Source organism: Musa acuminata, chromosome BXJ3-7 (genome assembly GCF_036884655.1).
Source record: "Musa acuminata AAA Group cultivar baxijiao chromosome BXJ3-7, Cavendish_Baxijiao_AAA, whole genome shotgun sequence".
Lineage (NCBI taxonomy): Eukaryota > Viridiplantae > Streptophyta > Magnoliopsida > Zingiberales > Musaceae > Musa > Musa acuminata.
Genome location: NC_088355.1, coordinates 21,423,317 through 21,444,444, shown reverse-complemented (window position 1 = coordinate 21,444,444; position 21,128 = coordinate 21,423,317). Strand labels below are relative to the sequence as shown.

Below are 21,128 nucleotides of genomic sequence, written 5' to 3'. Positions count from 1 at the left end.
TAATCAAACTATTTGTCATTAATTTGTATATTAGACATAATTAATGCAATATATTTTTGACACATTCAATTTATCTGGATACTGATAATATTATGGTTGTAATTACAGGTTGGTCTTGTGACTTTCTTCCTGAGTTCAGTTCTTGATAATCTGACATCAACAATTGTTATGGTTTCCTTATTAAGGAAGCTAGTTCCGCCATCAGAATACAGGAAGTATGATTCAATTAGTTTTCTCTAATTTAGTATCTCCAAAGTTGACCGAGTTGTATGACCTCTAGTTCAATAATATTATCCTACAATATTCTTGTTTATGTAGATGGCCAAGCTCTATGGACACACTAAACCTAGTATTATATATTTGCAGTTTGGCTGTTTCATTTTCTTCCACATAATCTATGTACCTTCTACTTTTTACATTAATCTTATTTTTGTGATTTGTACGGGCACTAAATTCTCACTGAAGAGTCAAATCATATCAGACATCTTACATAGATTCAATGATTATTTTGTTCTGGTATTTCTTGCATATGTATTAAGAAAACAGACAATTGCTTTATAGGGATTGAAGGACAAGTAAACACTTAGCCTATCTATAAATTTTATAACCTGGAAGAACCAAGTGATGAAGCACAGATCAACAAGAAGTCATGCAGAAGTCTTATGTTGATTTGTTGCAGGAATAGTTACCGTAAGGGAGGTTCTTAAGATGATGTTATTTTCCTAATCAAAGTGTATGATCTAACTTTGACGGAGGAAGAGGAAGAGGAAGAGGAAGAAGAAGGAAGAAGAGGAAGCGGAAGAAGGAAGAAGAAGGAAGTGGTGGAGGAGGAAGAAGAAGGAAGAAGAGGAGAAGTGGAGGGAATGTACCGGAGAGACAAATGGCAGTGACGTCAAGCGGCAGCTGGTCACGGGAAACAGGGGGAAACGGGGTTGCAAGCCCTAACCGGGGACGATGTCGCAAGCCCTAATCACTATTTTAGGATTTCTTTTATTTTTTTTATATGAGTTTGACCAGACTGCTCGAAACGGGGGTGGTCATGTATTGGGCCACACCCCAACTGCTATGTACCGCCTGTTTCATACATTTCAGGCTGTACAATGGTCATTGCTTGCACCTTTGTCATAGCCATGCTCTCTTTTTGTCCCCTGTGCATGAGCTGGCCATGTTGGAAATTGATATCCAGTTACAACCTGCAACTACCCCAATGTATGTAATAAAATATTAAAAATATTATGGATATCTATATTTGTTATTTTATTATGATATCCTATTCAAAATTTTGTGATTTTTAATGTGTGGTTTGTCAGGTCTTAATTCAGAATAGCATAATGATTATTAGTCATTGCTCTTAACTTTCATATTTAAACTTACCATTTGTAATTAAGTTTCTTATGTTAAGTCATTTGTAATAAGTAATGGGCATGATATATTAAGTTGTTCCTATGTTAAAAGTAGTTTCCTTTTTGTTGTTTCCGTTATTATTTCAATTCATTGTAGCATTTTTGTACTTTAATTTGATTATGATCACGGTGCTAGTCATTGTCAGCAATATTTATCTGCTGAATTTTGCTCCAACATTTTTAGGCCAACTTCTCAACATTGATATTTTATGGTTAGCACATGATGTGACAGATTTTTAGGTGCTGTTGTTGTAATAGCAGCCAATGCTGGTGGTGCATGGACGCCTATAGGTGATGTCACAACTACTATGTTGTGGATTAATGGTCAGATTTCCACTTTACAAACAATGCAGGTAAATTTAGGTTGTATGCTTCTTGTTTCTTTTCTCATGGGCTGAAATTATCCTAAATAAATGAAAAAGAGTTCTCAAAACTGATATTTATTGGTCAATATCCTGTTATAGAGTTTATTAGCTACCTAAATATGTATGGGATGACAAAAAAGCATATGATGGAATGAGCAGACCTCAAGATCTCCAATCTTCTTCCGGAGTGGTCCTTTAGCTCTTGATCTATTATCCAATTCAGTCTGCCTCATAGATCTATGATAAAATTGTTTTTGATGATAATACTTCTTAAGTATCTGAATAAGGTTCGTAATTTCGTACCGTACTAGAGTTTCGACGTTAGCTCGGTACGGTACGATACTGTCTACTGCTCAGTATATATATATATATATATATATATATACATATATATATATATATACATATATATATATATATACATATATATATATATACATATATATATATATACATATATATATATATATACATATATATATATATACATATATATATATATAATCGGCGACACGACGTTGCCTCTCTCTTCTCCCAGGCGGGACGACGTCGTCTCGTTTATATATATATATATATCGTTCCGTCCGGTAACGGGCGGTTCGTATATCGGTCAGCTGACGGATCGATACATACTGTCCGTACCGGGTGGTATTATTCGAAATAGCATACCTTGATCTGAATGAATGACAGTTTAATTGTGTTAGGATCGAGAGCACTAAGAGGGGGGGGTGAATTAGTGCAGCGGAAATCTTAAAACAATTTAAAACCGAAAGGTGCGTTCGTTCAATAAAATCTATTATGATGCAAAAGCCGATTCACAGTTTGTATTTAAGCGCAGTTTGCGTCTAAGCGCAGATTGCGTCTAAGAGCAGTTTACGTCTAAACGCAGTTTGCGTCTAAACGCAGTTTTACGTCTAAACTCAGTTTTACGTCTAAACGCAGTTTTACGTCTGAACACAGTTTTACGTCTGAACGCAGTTTTGCGTCTGAACGCAGTTTTGCGTCTGAACGCAGTTTTACGTCTGAACGCAGTTTTGCGTCTGAACGCAGTTTTGCGTCTGAACGCAGTTTTGCGTCTGAACGCAGTTTTGCGTCTAAACGTGGTTTTACGTCTAAACGTAGTTTTGCGTCTAAACGCAGTTTTACGTCTAAACGCAGAAACTAAACTTTGAAAATATTTTTGTGAATGTGCAGAAAGTAGTTCGCAATTATGAATGAAATCAAAGCGTAAGCGTAAACTGCGATGTAAAGATCGTACGAAAACACCGATTTACGTCTCAATGCAGATTCGGAAAGATCTGAACTTAGAGAATCGTTCGTAGAAGTGCAGAGGGCAGTAGCTATGTAGGAGGTTTGCAGTAATGATAAAGTGCTCAAAGATAAACGCAAACCAGAGATTTAGAGTGGTTCGGTCAGTCTTGACCTACTCCACTTTTGGCTTCCTCCACCGATGAGGTTGCCGACGTCAACTAGAGGCCTTCCTTCAATAGGCGAAGGCCAACTGCCCTTTTACAGTTTCTCTCCTTTTGACAGGCTCAGAAGACAACTTTTACAGATCCTTTCTCTCCTCTCTTTACAACTCAAGACTTTGAAGAATAGAAAGAGGAGAACTTTTGGACTTTACACAATTTTGAGCTCTTAGAATCACAGAAAAGATCAGGAATTCGGAGTGGATCTGTATCCTTTCTGTGCTGAACGGGTGGGGTATTTATAGGCCCCAACCCAGTTCAAATTTGGAGCTCAAAACGATCAAATCCCGGAATTCCGGGATCAGGCGGTTGCACCTCTTGACTGGAGAGGTTGCACCGCCTGGCAGAGCTCGAAGACTGAGCTCAGGCGGATGCACCTCTCTATCAGGGGTGGTTGCACCTCTCTGCCAGAGCTCGAAGACCGAGCTCAGGCGGTGCATCTCTTGACCAGAGAGGTTGCACCTCTCTGCCAGAGGTGGTTGCACCTCTCTGCCAGAGCTCGAAGACCGAGCTCAGGCGGTGCATCTCCTGTCCAGAGAGGTTGCACCTCTCTGCCAGAGCTCGAAGACCGAGCTCGGTGGTTGCACCTCTTGGCAGAGCTCGAAACTTGAGCTCTGGCGGTGCTACCTCTTGACAGAGGAGGTTGCACCGCCCAGTCTCGCTTGGAGACTGAGCCCTGGGCGGTTGCACCTCTTGGCTGGGGCGGTTGCACCGCCTAGTCTCGCTGGGAGACATAGCCTGGGCGGTTGCACCTTTTGGCTGGGGCGGTTGCACCTCTTTCACTATTCCAGCTCACTTGGTTTGGCTCCAAACTTGGTCCAAACCAGTCCGAACTTGGGCCTAATTGGCCCCTACTTGGGTTATAGGATTAACACCTAATCCTAACCCTAATTAACGTGCTAACTATGAATTTAAAGACATTTTCTAAGCTATTACAAAGTCCGCAAGTCAAGACTTCTTCTGGCGAGCTTCCGGCAAACTTCCGGCGGTCTTCCGATGAACTCTCGGAAACCATTCTGCGGACTCCCGGCAAGCTCCTAGACTTCACGATTTGATCTTAGCGAGTTTCAACGAGCTTCGTCGGCAAGCTCCGATCTTTCTCGGCGAGCTCCGCGAACTTCCAACGAACCTTCCGGCGAGCTTCCGAAAAACCCTTCGGCAAGCTCCCAACTCATTCTCGGCTAGTTCCGGTAGCATTCCCGACGAACCTTCGGACTTCCGTCGAACTCTCGAACTCGCAACAAATCCTTCGTGCTTGACTCCGACACTTTGTTTCGCTTTATGTCTTCATTGTTATCATAGTTAATCCTGCATAACAAAACAAAACTTCGATCGAGACAATTAATCCTAAGCAATTAACCAAGTTGTCCGACATGTCATTGGTCCCTCGATGCTTCGTTCGATTCTTCGGCGCATCGTCCTCTCCTGCAGCCTATTGCCCAATCGGCCAGTTGACCCCGCAACTCCGATATCCTTGGCACAATACCCGCTCTTCTTGGCCCGATGCCCGAGTCCACGACCTGAAGCCTTCTGTCGATACGTCGACCGATCCACCGGCCCGACGTCCAATCTTCTGACATGTTCCTTCGGCACAACATGATTTTCCTGCTTTAATTGTCTCATCCTGATCGAAGCATCCTGCGTCACTCAAAACGCAGATTAAATCATAAACATATATCAAGTAGTTTATCATCAAAATACGAGATTCAACAATCTCCCCCTTTTTGATGATGACAACCACTTGATGACGGAGTTAAACTTAACTCCCGGAGTTTAAACAAACTCCCCCTATCAATATGCCATATTGATAGAACCTTGAATTCAAACTGAATTCAAGTCATTGCAATATTCATCATGAATACTTGCAACACGTCAACATGAACATATGCATAAACTTTTGCATCACATGTTATGTCATCAAAATACTTCTCCCCCTTTGTTATCAACAAAAAGGAGAAGTATCACAATTAATCGTTTGTGTGTGATATTGGTTCAACTCATTGCATGAAAATCATAATATCAAGTTTTATCATCATGCAATCTTGTAGCTAGAAGATTTAGCAAGTGTTACATCATGCTTAGAACATTCATGCTATCAAGTTTTAGATATGCAAGTTTTATAGCATATAAGATAGCACTTTTGGTAATATTCAAGATAGCAAGTTCTACATCATGCAAGCTAGCAATTTAGAGATGTTCAAGAAGGCAACTCTTGCTTCTTGAAAATTTTGCTCACTTTGCTAGATGCGCAAGTTAGCATTTTTGCCTCTTGAGATAGGCAAGATAGCACATTTGCTTCTTTTGAGATAGCAACTTTTTGCTTCTCTTTAGACCAACAAGCTAGCAATTTTTACGATATACAAGTTTCACAACATATAAGCTAGCAAAAATTTCGAAAGCAAATGCAAGATAGCTTTCTTGTGTAAGCTCATGATTCTTGCTTCCTATTGCAATGTGCAAATTGCAAGTTTTGCTTCTTGAGATATTCAAGATAGTGATGTTCAAGAAGACAATTTTTCTTCTTGAAATAAACAAGTTAGCAATCTTTGCTACTTAAAATAGGCAAGCTAGCAATCAAGTTTTTGCATCTTCTTGACTTGTACAAGCTAGCTATCTCCCCCTTTGTCATTGTAAAAAAGAAAGAGAGAATACAGTTTTGTAGTTCTCTTTTCCTTTTACAACGATTTCAAAATCATGACAAATGATGAATAATCAAGTTATGAATGTCAAGACAATTTTTCATCATGAATATTTTATCATTGCATGCATCATTATCATAAATTGAAGTATTACATGCATGATATCATATCACCATTCATAATTACATTAATGTTTCAATATAACAATTTCTTCTCAAAATGTGTAACTTGGCACTCATAGCATTTTAAATCATGATTTACATCATATGCAATACATCACATCATAATTAGAAAGCACAAGTATTGCATGCATAATTGCACATCATAAATGTATCATGATGGTATCAATTTTGTCAAATTATATCCTACCATACATGATTGAAACTTCTTATTTGTATATATCAAAACAAATTAATGAATATTTCATGTATTCTTCTCTTCACATAAGGAATATCAAGAAGAATTATTAGGTGATGAGATAAACATTTCATGAATACAAGGAATTGCATAAAAATCATATCATAAGTGTTTCATGTATTCATATTATCACATGAAGCATACATGACAATAATGCAAAGAAATCATGTCATGAAGAATATCAATGTGAAAATTCAGCAACGATCACATGATACAATCGCAAGGCATGATATAATTATGCGGCATATCATGAGATGATAATTTATCATATCAATGAAAGATATCAATGAGGATCAATTCGTGAATACCAAAGATATGATTCATGGTTCATTACAATTCTTCTTAACAAGTTCACGATCAAGATTCATATAATTCTTAATAAAACAAATTGATGTACAATCATCACACAAGACATACAAGGCGAAGAAATCTTGTTATTTCTGTATTATGAAATATATGATATCAAGGCTCATGATTCATTTGAAAAGATATAGTACAAAGAGCAACTTGAAACATTCATATCAAGATCACATTTTAAAATATTCCAAGTTTCAAGATATCAATATGACACTTCATTCAATTATAAGAAATCACAAGACAAGTTGCATTTCATTTGAAGAACTCCTTTTTGATAAATGTAGGGAGCATAATGAACGATCTTGATTTATAAAGAGCTTCATGTTATAATTATCAAGATCATGATTTTAATAATTATTTTCTTTAGCAAAAACACTATCATTCATATTTCGAGATGGAATTTATAAGCAGGAATCATTTCATCAAATCCATTTTAGAAAAATATTTTTCATAAGTGTATGAGAAAATCCGATTGTTAGGATACCAATTGTTAAGTGAATCCAAAAATGAAATTAGTACTTTCATGCATTCGGATAAGATTTTGCTATAGATTTTCAAGTTCAATTATGAAGATAAAACATGCTCATGATCATAAAAATTTATGTATCCAAAAAATATAATTTCCAACATGTTATAGTGTAAATTCATCATGGCAATTAAGTGTTTTGAACATCGAATCAAGAATGTCCGAAAAATAATCTTAACACGTTCATGCATTCGAGCATATTTTTGCCATAGGTTTTCAAATATACTCATGAGAATAACACATGGTTATCATCGGCTTAAAATCTCATGCATAAAATTGTTAATCAAAATATTTAATTTCATCATTATGCATTTCTTCAAATCAAACATGATCTTTAATCAAAATCGAGAAATAACAATGGAAATCAACGTAATACACATTATTACTTCTTAACCATGATTTTATATTTTCAATCAAGATCATTTTATTTGTTTATCATAAAATATGCAATATTATCATTTTCGAAATTACTTAGTATGATCATAATAATTTTTTTTTTTTTTTAACATGTAATTTTTAAGAAAATTAATTCTAAACTAAAAGAGAAAAATACATCATGAAAGCATCAAGTAATTTCAAAATAAATTAGGGGGATTTCGATTACCTCATCATTGTAGGCTGTTAAGGCGTAGTTTGCTGCCTTGCTTTTGTTGATTTTCTCTTCTTCGGAGGAGCTCGATTCATCCCAATTTTTGTTCTTCTTCTTGCGTTTAAAGCAAGTAGTTCGATTCTTTTTGCTTTTTAATTTTCGTTTCATTTGTAGTTTAAGTTTACCATCACTTGAGCTTATGCTCGAGTGGTCTTCAAATGTTCTATGTCCCAAATCCTTCCTGTTCTTTGGAAGGTTGGTTTGTTCATCATTGTCCTCATCACTTGAGTCATCGCTCATGTGACATTCATTTGTCCAGAGTTCCAAATCCTTCCTGTTCTTTGGAAGGTGATTGTGTTCAACATGTTCATCATGTGCATTGTGCACCATTTCATATGTCATCAATGAACCAATTAGTTCTTCAAGTGGTAAGTTGTTTAGATTTTTAGCTTCTTGTATTGCAGTTACTTTTAAATCCCACTTTTTAGAAAGAGAACGCAAAATTTTGTTTACGAGTTCAAAATCCGAAAAATATTTTCCAAGAGCTCTTAAACTATTGACGACATCCGTGAAACGGGTGTACATGTCGCCTATAGTCTCGCTTGGTTGCATTTGAAAAAGCTCGAAATCATGCAATAAAAAGTTAACTTTCGAGTCTTTGACTCTACTAGTTCCCTCGTGCGTGATTTTAAGTGTTCGCCAAATGTCAAAAGCCGTTTCGCACGTGGAAATCCGATTGAACTCATTTTTGTCCAAAGCGCAAAATAAGGCATTCATAGCCTTTGCGTTTAAAGAAAAATACTTCTTTTCCAAATCCGACCATTCGTTCATCGGTTTAGAGGGAAGTTGAAAACCGTTTTCAACGATATTCCATATATCCAGATTTAGAGAAATCAAGAAAACTCTCATTCGAGTTTTCCAATAAGTGTAGTCCAATCCGTTAAAGAACGGTGGACGAAAGACCGACAAGCCCTCTTGAAGAGCCATTTCTCTCGGGTGTAAATCCGAAATGAGAAATACCCCGCTCTGATACCAATTGTTAGGATCGAGAGCACTAAGAGGGGGGGGTGAATTAGTGCAGCGGAAATCTTACAGCAATTTAAAACCGAAAGGTGCGTTCGTTCAATAAAATCTATTATGATGCAAAAGCCGATTCAGAGTTTGTATTTAAGCGCAGTTTGCGTCTAAGCGCAGATTGCGTCTAAGAGCAGTTTACGTCTAAACGCAGTTTGCGTCTAAACGCAGTTTTACGTCTAAACTCAGTTTTACGTCTAAACGCAGTTTTACGTCTGAACGCAGTTTTACGTCTGAACGCAGTTTTGCGTCTGAACGCAGTTTTGCGTCTGAACGCAGTTTTACGTCTGAACGCAACGCAGTTTTACGTCTGAACGCAGTTTTACGTCTGAACGCAGTTTTGCGTCTGAACGCAGTTTTGCGTCTGAACGCAGTTTTGCGTCTAAACGTGGTTTTACGTCTAAACGTAGTTTTGCGTCTAAACGCAGTTTTACGTCTAAACGCAGAAACTGAACTTTGAAAATCTTTTTGTGAATGTGCAGAAAGCAGTTCGCAGTTATGAATGGAATCAAAGCGTAAGCGTAAACTGCGATGTAAAGATCGCTTACAAGTATCCTACGTGGCCGAGGATGAAAGTTGGGTGAGAAAGAACGTGTTTCATACTAAATGCACTTCTTATGGCAAAGTGTGCTTGGTGATCATCGATAGTGGCAGTTTTGAGAATGTGGTGTCTTTGGAGATGGTGCAGAAGCTAAAGTTGGACATAATCCCTCATCCACATCCGTACCAATTATGTTGGTTGCAAAAAGGAAATGACATCAAGGTAACTAAAAGATATTTAGTTTCGTTTTCTATTGGAAAGTATTATAAATATGAAGCATGGTGTGATGTTGCTCCTATGGACGCTTGTCATTTGCTATTGGGAAGACCTTGACATTATGATAGAAGGGTGTTGCATGATGGCTACAAACACACTTATTCTTTTAAGGTGAATGAAAAGAAGATTATTATAGCTCCATTACAACCTTTTGAAATCAATGCACCAAAGAAGAAAGTTAGTGCTTTCATGGCCTATGGTGAATGCAAGGGTGCATTAGACAAGGGTGGTCATGTTTTGGCTCTAGTGGCAGTAGAGGAGAATGAACAACACAAGGAGACACCAACAATCATGAAACCAATCTTGGAGGAGTTTCAAGATGTTATATTGGAAGAGATTCTACATGGCTTTCCACCTTTGAGAGACATCTAGCATCATATTGATCTTATTTCGGGGGCTATTCTACCTAATAAGGTAACATACAGAATGAGTCCTAAGGAGCATGAAGAACTTCAAAGGCAAGTGGACAAATTGGTGAAAATTAGATTAATTCGGGAGAGTATGAGTCCTTGTGCGATTCCAGCCTTATTGGTGCCTAAGAAGGATGGTTCTTGGAGAATGTCTGTAGACAGTCACACCATCAACAAAATCACAATAGACTATCGTTTTCGTATTCCAAGGTTAGATGATTTACTTGATCAATTGTGTGGTGCTTCTATTTTCTCTAAAGTTGATTTGAGAAGTGGCTATCATCAAATAAGAATGAGGCCTGGAGATGAGTGGAAAACAACCTTTAAAACTAGAGAAGACTTATATGAATGGTTGGTTATGCCATTTGGACTATCTAATGCTCCTAGTACTTTTAAGAAATTTATGAATCACATACTTAAACCATGCATTGGAATTTTTGTTGTGGTTTATTTTGATGACATATTGGTAAACAACAAGAGTGAAGAGGAGCATATGAATCATCTTAAAGAGATTTTTCTTATTTTGAGGCAGTAGAAGCTTTATGCTAATTTAAAGAAGTGTGGTTTCTTTACTCCTTGTCTTGTGTTTTTGGGGTATGTTGTTTCAAAGATGGAATAATGATGGATCAAAGTAAGGTAGAGGCTATTCTTAATTGGCCAGCATCTGCTTCATTGCTTGAGGTGAGGAGTTTTCATTGCTTAACTTCCTTTTATAGAAGATTCATCAAGGGGTTTAGCTCTATTGTTGCTCCAATCACTGAATGCTGGAAAGGTGACAAATTCAAGTGGACTAGTGAGGCTAATGATGCCTTTGAACTATTGAAAATAAAGGTGATTGAAACTCCTATCTTAGTACTACCTAATTTTGATAATGTGTTTGAAGTTGAATGTGATGTATCTAATGTGAGAATTGGTGTAGTTTTGAGTCAAGACAGAAAGCCCATTGTCTTTTTTTAGTGAGAAGCTAAATGATACAAGAAAAAAATATTCTACTTATGATAAGGAGATCTATATCATTTATCGAGCTTTATCTCATTTGAGTCGGTATCTTTTTGCCAAGCCATTTGTCCTATATTATGATCATGAAGCATTAAAGTTCATTAATCAACAACATAAGCTAAACAAGAGGCATGCAGCTTGGGTGGAGTTCTTGCAATCTTATAACTTTACAATCTAGCACAAATCTGGTGTTCAAAATGTAGTTGCTGATGTATTGAACAGAAAGCATTATTTATTATCAGCAATGGAAGTCAAAGTAGTTGGATTTGAGACATTCAAAGATCTATATGAGAATGATGTAGATTTTGGCTCAATATGGTAGAATTGCAAATCAGGTTCTTTTCAATAATTTTCTATCTTTGATAGTTTTTTTTTTCGAGCTAATGCCTTGTGTGTTTCATCTTGTTCTTTGAGACAAGTAATTATAACTGAAGCTCATGGTGGTATTTTGGGAGGACATTTCGGTAGGGACAAGACTCTAGCTCTTGTTCAATCAAATTTCTATTGATATTGGCCTAAGATGTTCAAAGATGTCGAGCGACATGTAAAGCAATGCCGAGTGTGTCATTTGGCAAAAACAAGAAATCAAAATTTTGGTTGGTACACTCCATTCCTAGTGCCAAATGCTCCATGGGAGGATGTGAGTTTTTATTTCATTTTGGGACTGCCAAGAACTCAAAGGAACAAGGATTCTATCATGGTTGTTGTTGACAGATTTTCAAAAATGTCTCACTTTGTTCCCTGCAATAAATCGAATGATGTATCTCATATTGCTAATTTATATTTTAAGGAGATTGTTAGATTGCATGGTATTCCAAGAGCTATGGTGTTTGATCGAGATTCAAAATTTCTTAATCATTTTTTGAGAGATCTTTGAAGGAAGTTTGGGTACTTCTTTGAATTTTAGTAGCTCTCATCATCCACAAACCAATGAGCAAACTGAGGTAATGAACAGAAGCTTAGGAAACTTAGAAGCAGGTTCTGTCGTACCGAGCCGTATCGCCCGGTACGGGCGGTATGTACCGGTCCGACAGGTTGTCGGTACGCGGATCGACTGTTACCGGTCCGAGTGTACTGCAGCACTGTAGCAGCAGTACTGTAGCACTGTAGCAGTACTACAGTACTCGGTATACCCAGGTGTATCGCTCGGTATACCGTACCGTACCGGTATCGAGCCCAGGTCGAAATACCGGTACGGTACGGTATTGCGAACCTTGCTTAGAAGCTATGTTGGCAAGAACATTAAGCAATGAGATTTCATTCTTCCACAAATTGAGTTTACCTACAATCGTTCCATGGATCATAGCATTGGTAAAAGTCCTTTTGAGGTGTTTATGGTGCTAATCCTGTTGATCCTTTGGACTTAATCCCTCACTCTACAACTAAGTAATTTAGTGGAGATGTTGATAAAAGAGCTAAGTAAATAAAGAAGCTGCATGAGGGTGTTAAAGCAACCATTGAGAAGCAAAATGAGAGATACATGCAAGCTGCCAACAAACACAGAAAACATGTGGAGTTTAATGCAGGTGATTTGGTCTGGATTCATCTAAGGAGTGGTTTGCACCGGGAAAATTTAGAAAATTGAAACCAAAGGCAGATGGTCCATTCAAGGTACTTAAGAGAATTGGTAAAAATGCTTATGAGGTCAAGCTACCTGAAGATTACGGAGTGTCCCCAACATTTAATGTGGCTGATTTAAGTCATTTTCATAATCATGTTGACGAAACAAACAAGGACTTGAGGATAAGTCTTTTTCAACCAGGGGAGATTGATACGAGAGTGCCTAATTTCTTACAATCTGCTCATATGGACCTTGCTGATGCTATGGTATTGTTTTTAGCGCCCACAATGTTGACTCATAGTTTTCAACTCAGCCCACTCAAATATGACAGCTCGTTAGCACATTCTTTAGATGAAGTTACAGCTGTTTTAAGGTGCTTTTCTTCATGACCAAGGAATGCATTAAAGAAGTTGGTTACCGGTTGTGAAATACTTAATTTCAAAATTTCCGATGTATAAAGGGTTGTTTCATGCACTAATATTTATTTGGTTATTAAGGGTTTAGAAAGAACTTTAGAAAATTGATGATATTGGCATAAGCTCTCTTGGTGTTCTTTCTTAAACTCTGTATCTCTTGGATGCGTCCTTGAGTTGTGAGTCTTTTGTTTTTAGTTCTGTATCCTTGTTTATTATCTTTGGGGTGGTAATCTTTCTGTATCCCTTTGTGATTTTAAACTTGGTGGTAAGCTTTCTTTTCGATTTTATTAAAGTTTTGTCACGAGTTCGTTCCTTTTCTATCCGAAAAAACTTATTCCAGCAAATACAATTGTACTGTCGGTTTTTTTTTCGAAATCCATTCTACTTTACCCCTCATTCTGCATCACACTAGTATCAAGATTTCTCAATCATATTGGCATATAAACATTATGATTTTGTTGATGCATTAATCATTTTAAGTGATCTATTTGAAGCATTCGTTTAGATATGTAAAATCTTTGCAGAACCCTCCTAGCAAGAAGAGGGATTCTTACCTAACAAAAGAAATATTAGGAGTTATGTATGACATGTCAAGAAATCAAGGCCTTATTTGGTTGTTTCACAAAAAATATATTCTCAAAATCCAGTTTTTAATCTGAAAGTAAGGAATAAGTCTACGTTGTTTCCTTTGTTGGTTACTCACTGCCAGCAGTACACTGCCACTTGGATAAGTGGTATCCGAAAGCAGAAAAGCGAACGGATGATTTCTGAAATGAGAAAAACCATTTGCCAAACACTTTTTTCTCTTGTTAAATCAGTATAGTTGTTCAAAGAACATAGCTAAATGTGCCCTGAGCCACCTTACTTGTATCTCCCTCCATAATAATCAACACACATTTCACTTGTATGAGTCGTTCGAATTGTTCTATGGTGTTGTGTTACTACTGAATATTTTTCACAAAGGTTAAAGATCAACATCATTAATTTTGATATCTGCATCCACTAGTAAAATGAACAAAGTATTTCCGCTTGTAGTATTCTTGTTCTGTGAACTTGGGCAGTTCAGTTACTTCCTGCATCCCCAAAACTTTGGCAAATGCATGGTAGTTTTATGCATGTTGGAAAGAAGCATCTCAGATCTTTAGCTTCTAGCAGAAGACAAGTGGGCAATAAGGCCCAAGAGCAATGATAATAAATCTTATTTCATCACTTGATTTTCTTTTTGGTGTTTGTGCTTTGTAGCCTGGAGGCTGCTGGAGTCCTAAGGGAGTTGGCTAATTACCTTGATGCGCATATCCCAAGTGTTGAATTGATTGCAAGTGCAATCGGTGTAGTCTCAGCAATCATAGACAATGTGCCACTTGTAGCAGCAACAATGGGAATGTATAACCTTACCTCTTTTCCGCAAGACTCTGAGTTCTGGCAGCTGGTTGCTTTTTGTGCTGGAACTGGAGGCTCCATGCTTATCATAGGGTCTGCTTCTGGGGTTGCATTTATGGGAATGGAGAAAGTGGATTTCTTTTGGTATCTTCGCAAGGTAATACAGTGTCATTCATAATGTAGCACAAATTATTGTTTTCAGTGCCTGCTGCAGCTTTTTCAATGTTATACAGGAGTAGAAGTAATCATACACAATGCCCGTAAAGCAATGTTTGTTGATGAATGTTGTATTGTGTTTTTGTGTTAACATTTCTATACCGAAATCTTTGTGCTGCGATTTCATCCTTTGATCTCTTGACGAGTAAGAACAGAAATCTCTTTTGATATTGTAGCATTGAAGATATTTAGAAAAATATTCAAGACTTACTTTTCTACATTATTCAGTATGTTTGAGACCATCCTCACTATTCCTTCAAATCTTTTTTACAGGTTAGTGGATTTGCTTTTGCTGGTTATACTGCTGGAATTGTTGCATACGTGGTGGTCCATAACTTGCCGTTCTCTCTACCAACTTCTTTGGCTGAGCTTCCATTTCTTTCGGGACCTTAGCTCTTGGACACGGAGAAGTTGATTTTGGACATGCAGGATAGTTCAGGCCCCTACTTTTAGTTTGTATTCAGCTCCAATTTTCAATCTGAACTTTAGTTTTCTAAATTACTATTAGCAATGGCGAGAGATCTTCTTCTTGTAGTTTTGGCCAAACAGAATAATCGCGAGAGGACATGTGGTGTATGAATACAAGATTATGGCGCATCCGAGCATGGAATAAGAAATGGTGGCACATCTGGAGTATAACAAAATGTAGAGAATGTGAATCCGTGATGAAAATTCCATTGAGAACCTCCACACTACCATGATCATGTGAGCTTTGCTCGAAATACCTGTCATGAGCAATTTATGATCATAAACACATGTGAAACTCTTCATACAGCAACCATTTCTTCTTTACTTATAGTCGAACATTCATTCAAATGTGCATCATTTTGTCTCTGCATTGCCCCATCGAGCCATATCTACTCTGGTGTTAAATGTGCAGTTGCCTATCAGCGTATGTCACTCTGCAACCAACTGCATTTCATTTATTGTTTTTCTTTGTTTTTTGTTTGGACATACTAATTTAACTGATCCATCTTATTTGTCAGCAGAGCAATTCCCAGAACTTTTGCTGCTATGAATCACAAAAGTGTACTGATAGAATGTAATGATTTGCACGTTTTAGCTTGTTTCAAATGCATTAAAATGAGCATATGCTCACTGATGTTAAAGATCTGGATGTGGCTTGCAGAAACCACCCGGGAGATGTGCTGCCTGCATAAAGTTCTTTCGAGAGTAGTTTCTATTGGACAAGACTGGCTGAAGCTTCCTCCTCTCAAGAGATTGGCCCTCGAGGTGAAGTCCCATTTGCTCCATCGTTTTGCACTGCCTGATTGCACAAACAGTGATCAGTATGTTGCATCTGACGGTATCAGGTGCGACGTCGCGAATCCTACGAGACGAGTCGAAGGAATAGGTAAGGGTTTCATGCCCGTCTCCATCTTATATTTTAGAATGTCTTCTCCATTTCGTCCAACTCCTTCCGTGCCTCATTGACAAGCCCTTGTTTGCACAATCCACAAATCAAAAGTGTGAGATATGAGCTCGGTCTACGATTTGCACCACGAAACAGTTTTGCGTACTGAAGATTCGGAACTTGGGTTTTTGTTCTAGAAAATGGATCAGGATTCAACAGTGTTGCACACCGATGAGCTAGATCGTAACTCGGGTTTTTGTTCTAGAAAATGGATCAGGATTCGGAAGCATCAGACTTGACCTAAAATGATCACCATGATGATGATGATTGGGTCACAAAACCAAGTCATACTTTAGTTGAGCACATGTGTGAATAACAATTAAGATGACGGTTCAATTTAAGTTTCTCAATCAATTTTTTTAATGGAAAAAACATATTATAAATGTCAGAGAAAAAAAAAGCAAAATATACCTACTTAAAAATCTTTCTGATTCACCTTTAAAAGGGGTTTTTTCTTTTGTGAATTCATGCCATGCGGAGTTGAAGGCAAGCAAAACCACTTTTACGTCAAAGGGTTCCGTCTGTCGTGCATGCTAATTAGGCTTCCTATCCGTTCACAATTAAAGAAGAGGCGGAGAGAGAGAGAGAGAGAGAGAGAGAGAGAGAGAGAGAGATTCTTCAAAGGGTTTTAAGCATAGCTTAAAAAAAAAAAAAAAAAAAAGTCAGTAGCTGTCCAAATCTAATATTATAAGACAATCAAACTTTCTGAAAGGTGGGAATGCAGGATAGATATGTCATGTCGGTTCCTATTACAATGCATAAGATTCTATCCAACTTCCTCCGAGCATTGTTGGATGGAGAGTCGGTTGGCTTATAAATCACAGTCCCTTCCTCACCGCTTCAATTCCTTGCCCTCTTAACGTAAGTGAGGGAATTGGGCATCATTCCTATTTCCTCCCGTAGAATCAAGAATGCCATGGACGGCTAAAGTAGAAAGGAAACGGTTGCGCGGTGTACTTTCAGTAGATTTGCTGTTCTATCCATCATTGAGCGTTAGCCATTGCTGCTTGTTCTCTAAAGAATTGAATTGAGCTATCCACTTCATATAGATAGATTAAAAGTAAACAAACAGCCTTTTATTCGAACTCACCTAAGCTATAGTCTGGCGCTCTTGCTTGTTGGAGAGAGAGAGAGAGAGAGAGGAACAGACTGACGAAGAATGAAAACTTTTTCTAATTTTAGTTTCTTATGACCAGGCCTGACATCTGTAACATTTCTTCTTCTTCTTCTTCTTCTTCTTCCCTTCCCCAAAGCTATCCACCTCATGCCTTTTTCATGCAATTCACCAATCCATTAAGAATAATCCCTCCGCAACCTATAAACGCCATGCCCTTACAAGCATGCATCGGGAAACCAACGTTCATCACATCAAAGACCGACAGGTAGCGTGTCCTCATTGGAACATGCATATTAAAGAACCACTCCCGCTGTTTCAGGTACGTTTCTTGTACTGGAAATACGAAAGTGAGCGTTGCATTATGACTTGTTATCAGAAAAGAAATCTACCCAAAAAGTGTCCTCGAAGCAGCGTGGACCGTACGAGCAGGTGAAAATAGAGAGAAAAGACGAACCAACAGTGATCAGTAAACCACGGCAAAAACGAAAGTAATAAAAGAAAAGAAAAGCTGGGAACAGCAGTACTCTCCTCCATTCGATGTAGGGAGAAGATGGGTTTGGATCAATCTTTATTTGAGTGACAAAAGTCAAAGTAAAGTCGTCCGAGATGAATGATTAGAGCTGATCTGATCTACTTTTCATGTTTGAAAGCACATCGACCGACATGGCAAGTGGAATTGAGAGGTCAACATTTTAGTAATGGAGTGAGGACAAAGCGGAGAAAAGCAAACGAAAAGCTAAAAAAAAAGAAAAAAGAAAAATCAAATATTTATCTTGTTATCCCATGAAAAAAAATAATCAGAATTTAACGGATGGGTTTAGAGAACAGATTTTGCATACATGGATCATTAAGAGGAATTTTCTTTTTTCATTTTGATATGATGATAACATGAAGATTGAGCTGATGGAATTGTAATCTAATTTATTAGGTGAATTTTCATTGTGATTTAAAAATCCACCTATTTTTTAATTAAAAGTTAAAATATTTTTCTCAAAATATGATCGATCATATGCTCAAGCTTGAGGAGCTCCTACATCACAAGTTCAATGAATTTACAAAGTACTTGAAAAAATAAAAGACAAGTGAATCATGCTCGTAACAACGGATATATTGAGTCATATTCTAATAGCTCAATTTTTTGAGATTATTTAATAAAAGAATAAAAAAATATTTGTATCTACTCATATTTTTTTTAAAAAAAATATTTAATTAAAAATATCTTGTATAATACTCATTTAAAATTAAACTTGTGGGATAACTGATACTTCAATTACAATCTTTATTTACTAAATACTCAGCTCTTAGATTAGTACACGTGATGTGATCTTGCAAGGTTAATCCGCCCAGCCCTCGAGCTGTGCCCAACCGAAACGCCAGCAGTTGGGTAGCAGGCAAATCACAGAGACCTAATGATGAGTTAAATCGGACGAGTCCTATCCATCTCCCCACATCAAGGAAGACACACACACACACGCACCACAAGGTTATGCAGGCAATGTCAAGGTCATTGGTCAACCAGCTCAGAAAGTGAAGCAAATTGCTTTAGCCACCCTCCTCTGTTCTTCTCTTTAATCTTTAATCACAGGCCTCGTTGTTTCTCCTTACCAAGTGTGACATTAACTCCAAGAAAGATTTTGGTACAAATGTTCATGATTGATAGCTCCTGTGGCATGATGGCTCGTAGGCCTCCGGTAGATAGAACTCGGAGTGGCCAGTGCTGCGGCAGCAATCCGATCTTGTGTGTCCTACCACACTCCACACACTCAGCCATGACATCCTTGTTTAAAGTAAAAGATGACGAGCGGAGCAGAGCTGAGCTGAGCTGAGCTGAGCTGAGCTGAGAGAGTACTCGATAAGGACAAGACAGTTGTTGGCCCTTTTACTTCTTTTTCTTCGACTGTCTGCTGTGTGATGTGCGAAAGACTTGTAGTAAAACAAAAAAAGCTTTTGTTTCACCTGTCTTTTCCTCTTCAAGTCTTACGATAGGAGGAGAGAGAGAAAGAGAGAGAGAGAGAGAGGGGTTAAATGCCTCGGAACAAGCAATAAGAAGAAAAGCCAGAGGCAAGCATAACATGGAGAGAGGATTTGCGCGCATCCTTCGGATCGTTCCTCACAACAACGAGGAAAGAACAGTGCCGATTATAAGGAGAACAGAGATGGAGTGCACTAGTTAGTACGAGTGCCGGATCATAATCTATTTACATTGGAACAGGAGCAGAGTTCATTGTCTCCGAAGGTCTTGCTGCCGCTGCTGCAGTTTGGCCTTTTGAGAGGGCGAATCTCCGGCGAAGGTGAGCCCGAGGTTGGCCACCTTGACCAGCAATCGCCGCCGCTCGACGAACTCTCGCTTGGACTTGCTGGTGAACTGTAGGCGTAGTACGAGGAGGCAGAGGAATGCTTTCGCTTACCGCCATGGATTCCTCGTTCCATGATGAGCCGATAGCATTCGTCCACTTTGTCCTGCAGATGGATTACTTCCATCGGTGAGCAGATGATGACAACGGAGCAGTTAATGGGGAACCAGACATGGGAGAAGAATCCAACCTTTGGAACGTTGAGGAAAGAGATGAGGTGGTGGGTCTCGTGGGACTCCAGCGAAGCGGCGGACAGCGCCGCCGCGGCCCAAACGGATGCAGGATAGCGGATCCATCTCCGATCTTCCACGAACAGATCCGATGATGATGTGAGATTGACGAAAACGAACAGTGTTTGAGGAGTAGGAGACGTTTGGCCGAGCACTCACCGGCTATGACGCAGAGGAGAATAGCTTCGCACCCGTTAACCAGGTCTCGGACACGGGCGGCGGCGGTTGTGGTGGAGATCGCGTTCTTGTCTTTGGAACAGGGACAGAGTCGAGGAAGGAGGTGGTGGATGAACGAGAGCGGCGTGACGGGGTTCATCCGCCACCCAAGGGAAGAGAGCACGAGTCGCTCCATCAGCCGGATGGTCTTGGCCTCGAACACGAACTTGTTGTCCTCCGGCTCCGTCGCCGTCGCCGCGGCTAACGACAGCTGCAGGTTAAGGAGCAGGGGAACGCGGGTCTCCTCCACCTTCGCCGCCAGAGACAGGCAGGCCACAGCCGCCAGCCGCCCCATCCACGGCTTGTCCTGCTGAAGCCGGAGCCCGCCGGCTACGGAAGAGGTGAGGAAGCACCGGTCCAGGTAGTCGACGGCAAGCAGCGCCGTGAGGGCGGAGAACAAGTGGCGCTCCGAGGCGCGAGCCACCCACTCCACCGCCTCCATCCTTGCCGACAGCAGGTACGTGTGTTCCCCGCGGCCGTCAGGCAGCCGGGTCTCCCCTTCTCTGGTCGCCAAGGAGCAAAGCGCCTCCACCCACTCCTCCTCGGCCACCGCCGCCCAGTCCTCTAGGAGGTGGTCGGGCGACAATGGTCCTGTCCGTTCTTCTTCCAGCTCCAAGCTCTCTTCTTGGCAACACAGAGGGTCAAAGAGAGGCAAAAGAGCCATCTTTGTTCTCCTTTTCTTCGTCACTCTAATAGAACGAGGAGGAAGAGGAGACGAGGGAGACGCTTCCTCTACCACTGTTATCTCTACCTGCTTCCTTCTGTCATTTTCTTCTAGGTATCTCGAGTGAGTTTAAATGGAGGACATGGTTGGGATTCCACAGCGGCAGCGCCATCGCTACCCTTTTGCCCCGTCCTTCCATCTACTATTGCTTTTATGTCGCTTTTCTGCACTCGTCTTGGGAGAAGTCTGAAACCTGCAACAGTATCGTGGTCTTTTTACAAGCGAAGTAGGCTCGAACAGTGCATGTCCATCGGTGGAGTTCGTCTGCTACCTGACTCAGGTAGCTTTAGAACACGAAAACTATTATTAGCATGAATGTTATTGAGGAAAATAAATTATTAATATTTTAAATATTTTGATAATATATTATAATAATTTTAAATTATAAAATTATGAAACATATTATCATAATTCTATCAACATAATCTCCTATAT

General features: G+C 39.1%; 2 protein-coding genes across 3 annotated transcripts in view; one reads left to right on the top strand and one right to left on the bottom strand.

The window, feature by feature from the left end:
• Nucleotides 1-15,460, top strand: part of LOC135642200 (sodium/proton antiporter 1-like) — a 48,658-nt gene extending 33,198 nt beyond the window's left edge. Inside the window, exons 5-7 of one of the 2 annotated variants that reach the window (XM_065158135.1) lie at nt 109-215; nt 14,285-14,579; nt 14,912-15,460. In XM_065158135.1, coding sequence (XP_065014207.1) covers nt 109-215; nt 14,285-14,579; nt 14,912-15,031 — 522 coding nt within the window. In that variant the 3' untranslated portion in view covers nt 15,032-15,460. Of the gene's footprint in view, nt 1-108; nt 216-1,635; nt 1,757-14,284; nt 14,580-14,911 lie in introns of those variants that run through there. The other variant, XM_065158137.1, reaches the window with a different exon arrangement.
• Nucleotides 15,461-19,225: 3,765 nt separating this feature from the next.
• Nucleotides 19,226-20,798, bottom strand: LOC103972873 (cyclin-D3-2-like). The gene is made up of 3 exons (XM_018821162.2): nt 19,913-20,798; nt 19,714-19,826; nt 19,226-19,629 (listed from the first exon to the last, which is right to left on the bottom strand). Exons 1-3 carry the CDS (start codon nt 20,631-20,633, stop codon nt 19,357-19,359), a joined length of 1,107 nt encoding a protein of 368 aa, XP_018676707.2. The 5' UTR covers nt 20,634-20,798; the 3' UTR covers nt 19,226-19,356.
• Between the last annotated feature and the right edge of the window lie 330 nt (nt 20,799-21,128).

What these genes read in the sequence shown, in the direction of transcription:
- LOC103972873 (XM_018821162.2), bottom strand. Translation starts at nt 20,633, where the DNA reads ATGGCTCTTTTGCCTCTCTTTGACCCTCTGTGTTGCCAAGAAGAGAGC. An exon ending in TCTCCTCTGCGTCATAGCCG is followed by an intron (nt 19,827 to 19,912) that starts GTGAGTGCTCGG and finishes TGTTCGTGGAAG; the next exon opens with ATCGGAGATGGATCCGCTAT. An exon ending in CTTTCCTCAACGTTCCAAAG is followed by an intron (nt 19,630 to 19,713) that starts GTTGGATTCTTC and finishes ATCCATCTGCAG; the next exon opens with GACAAAGTGGACGAATGCTA.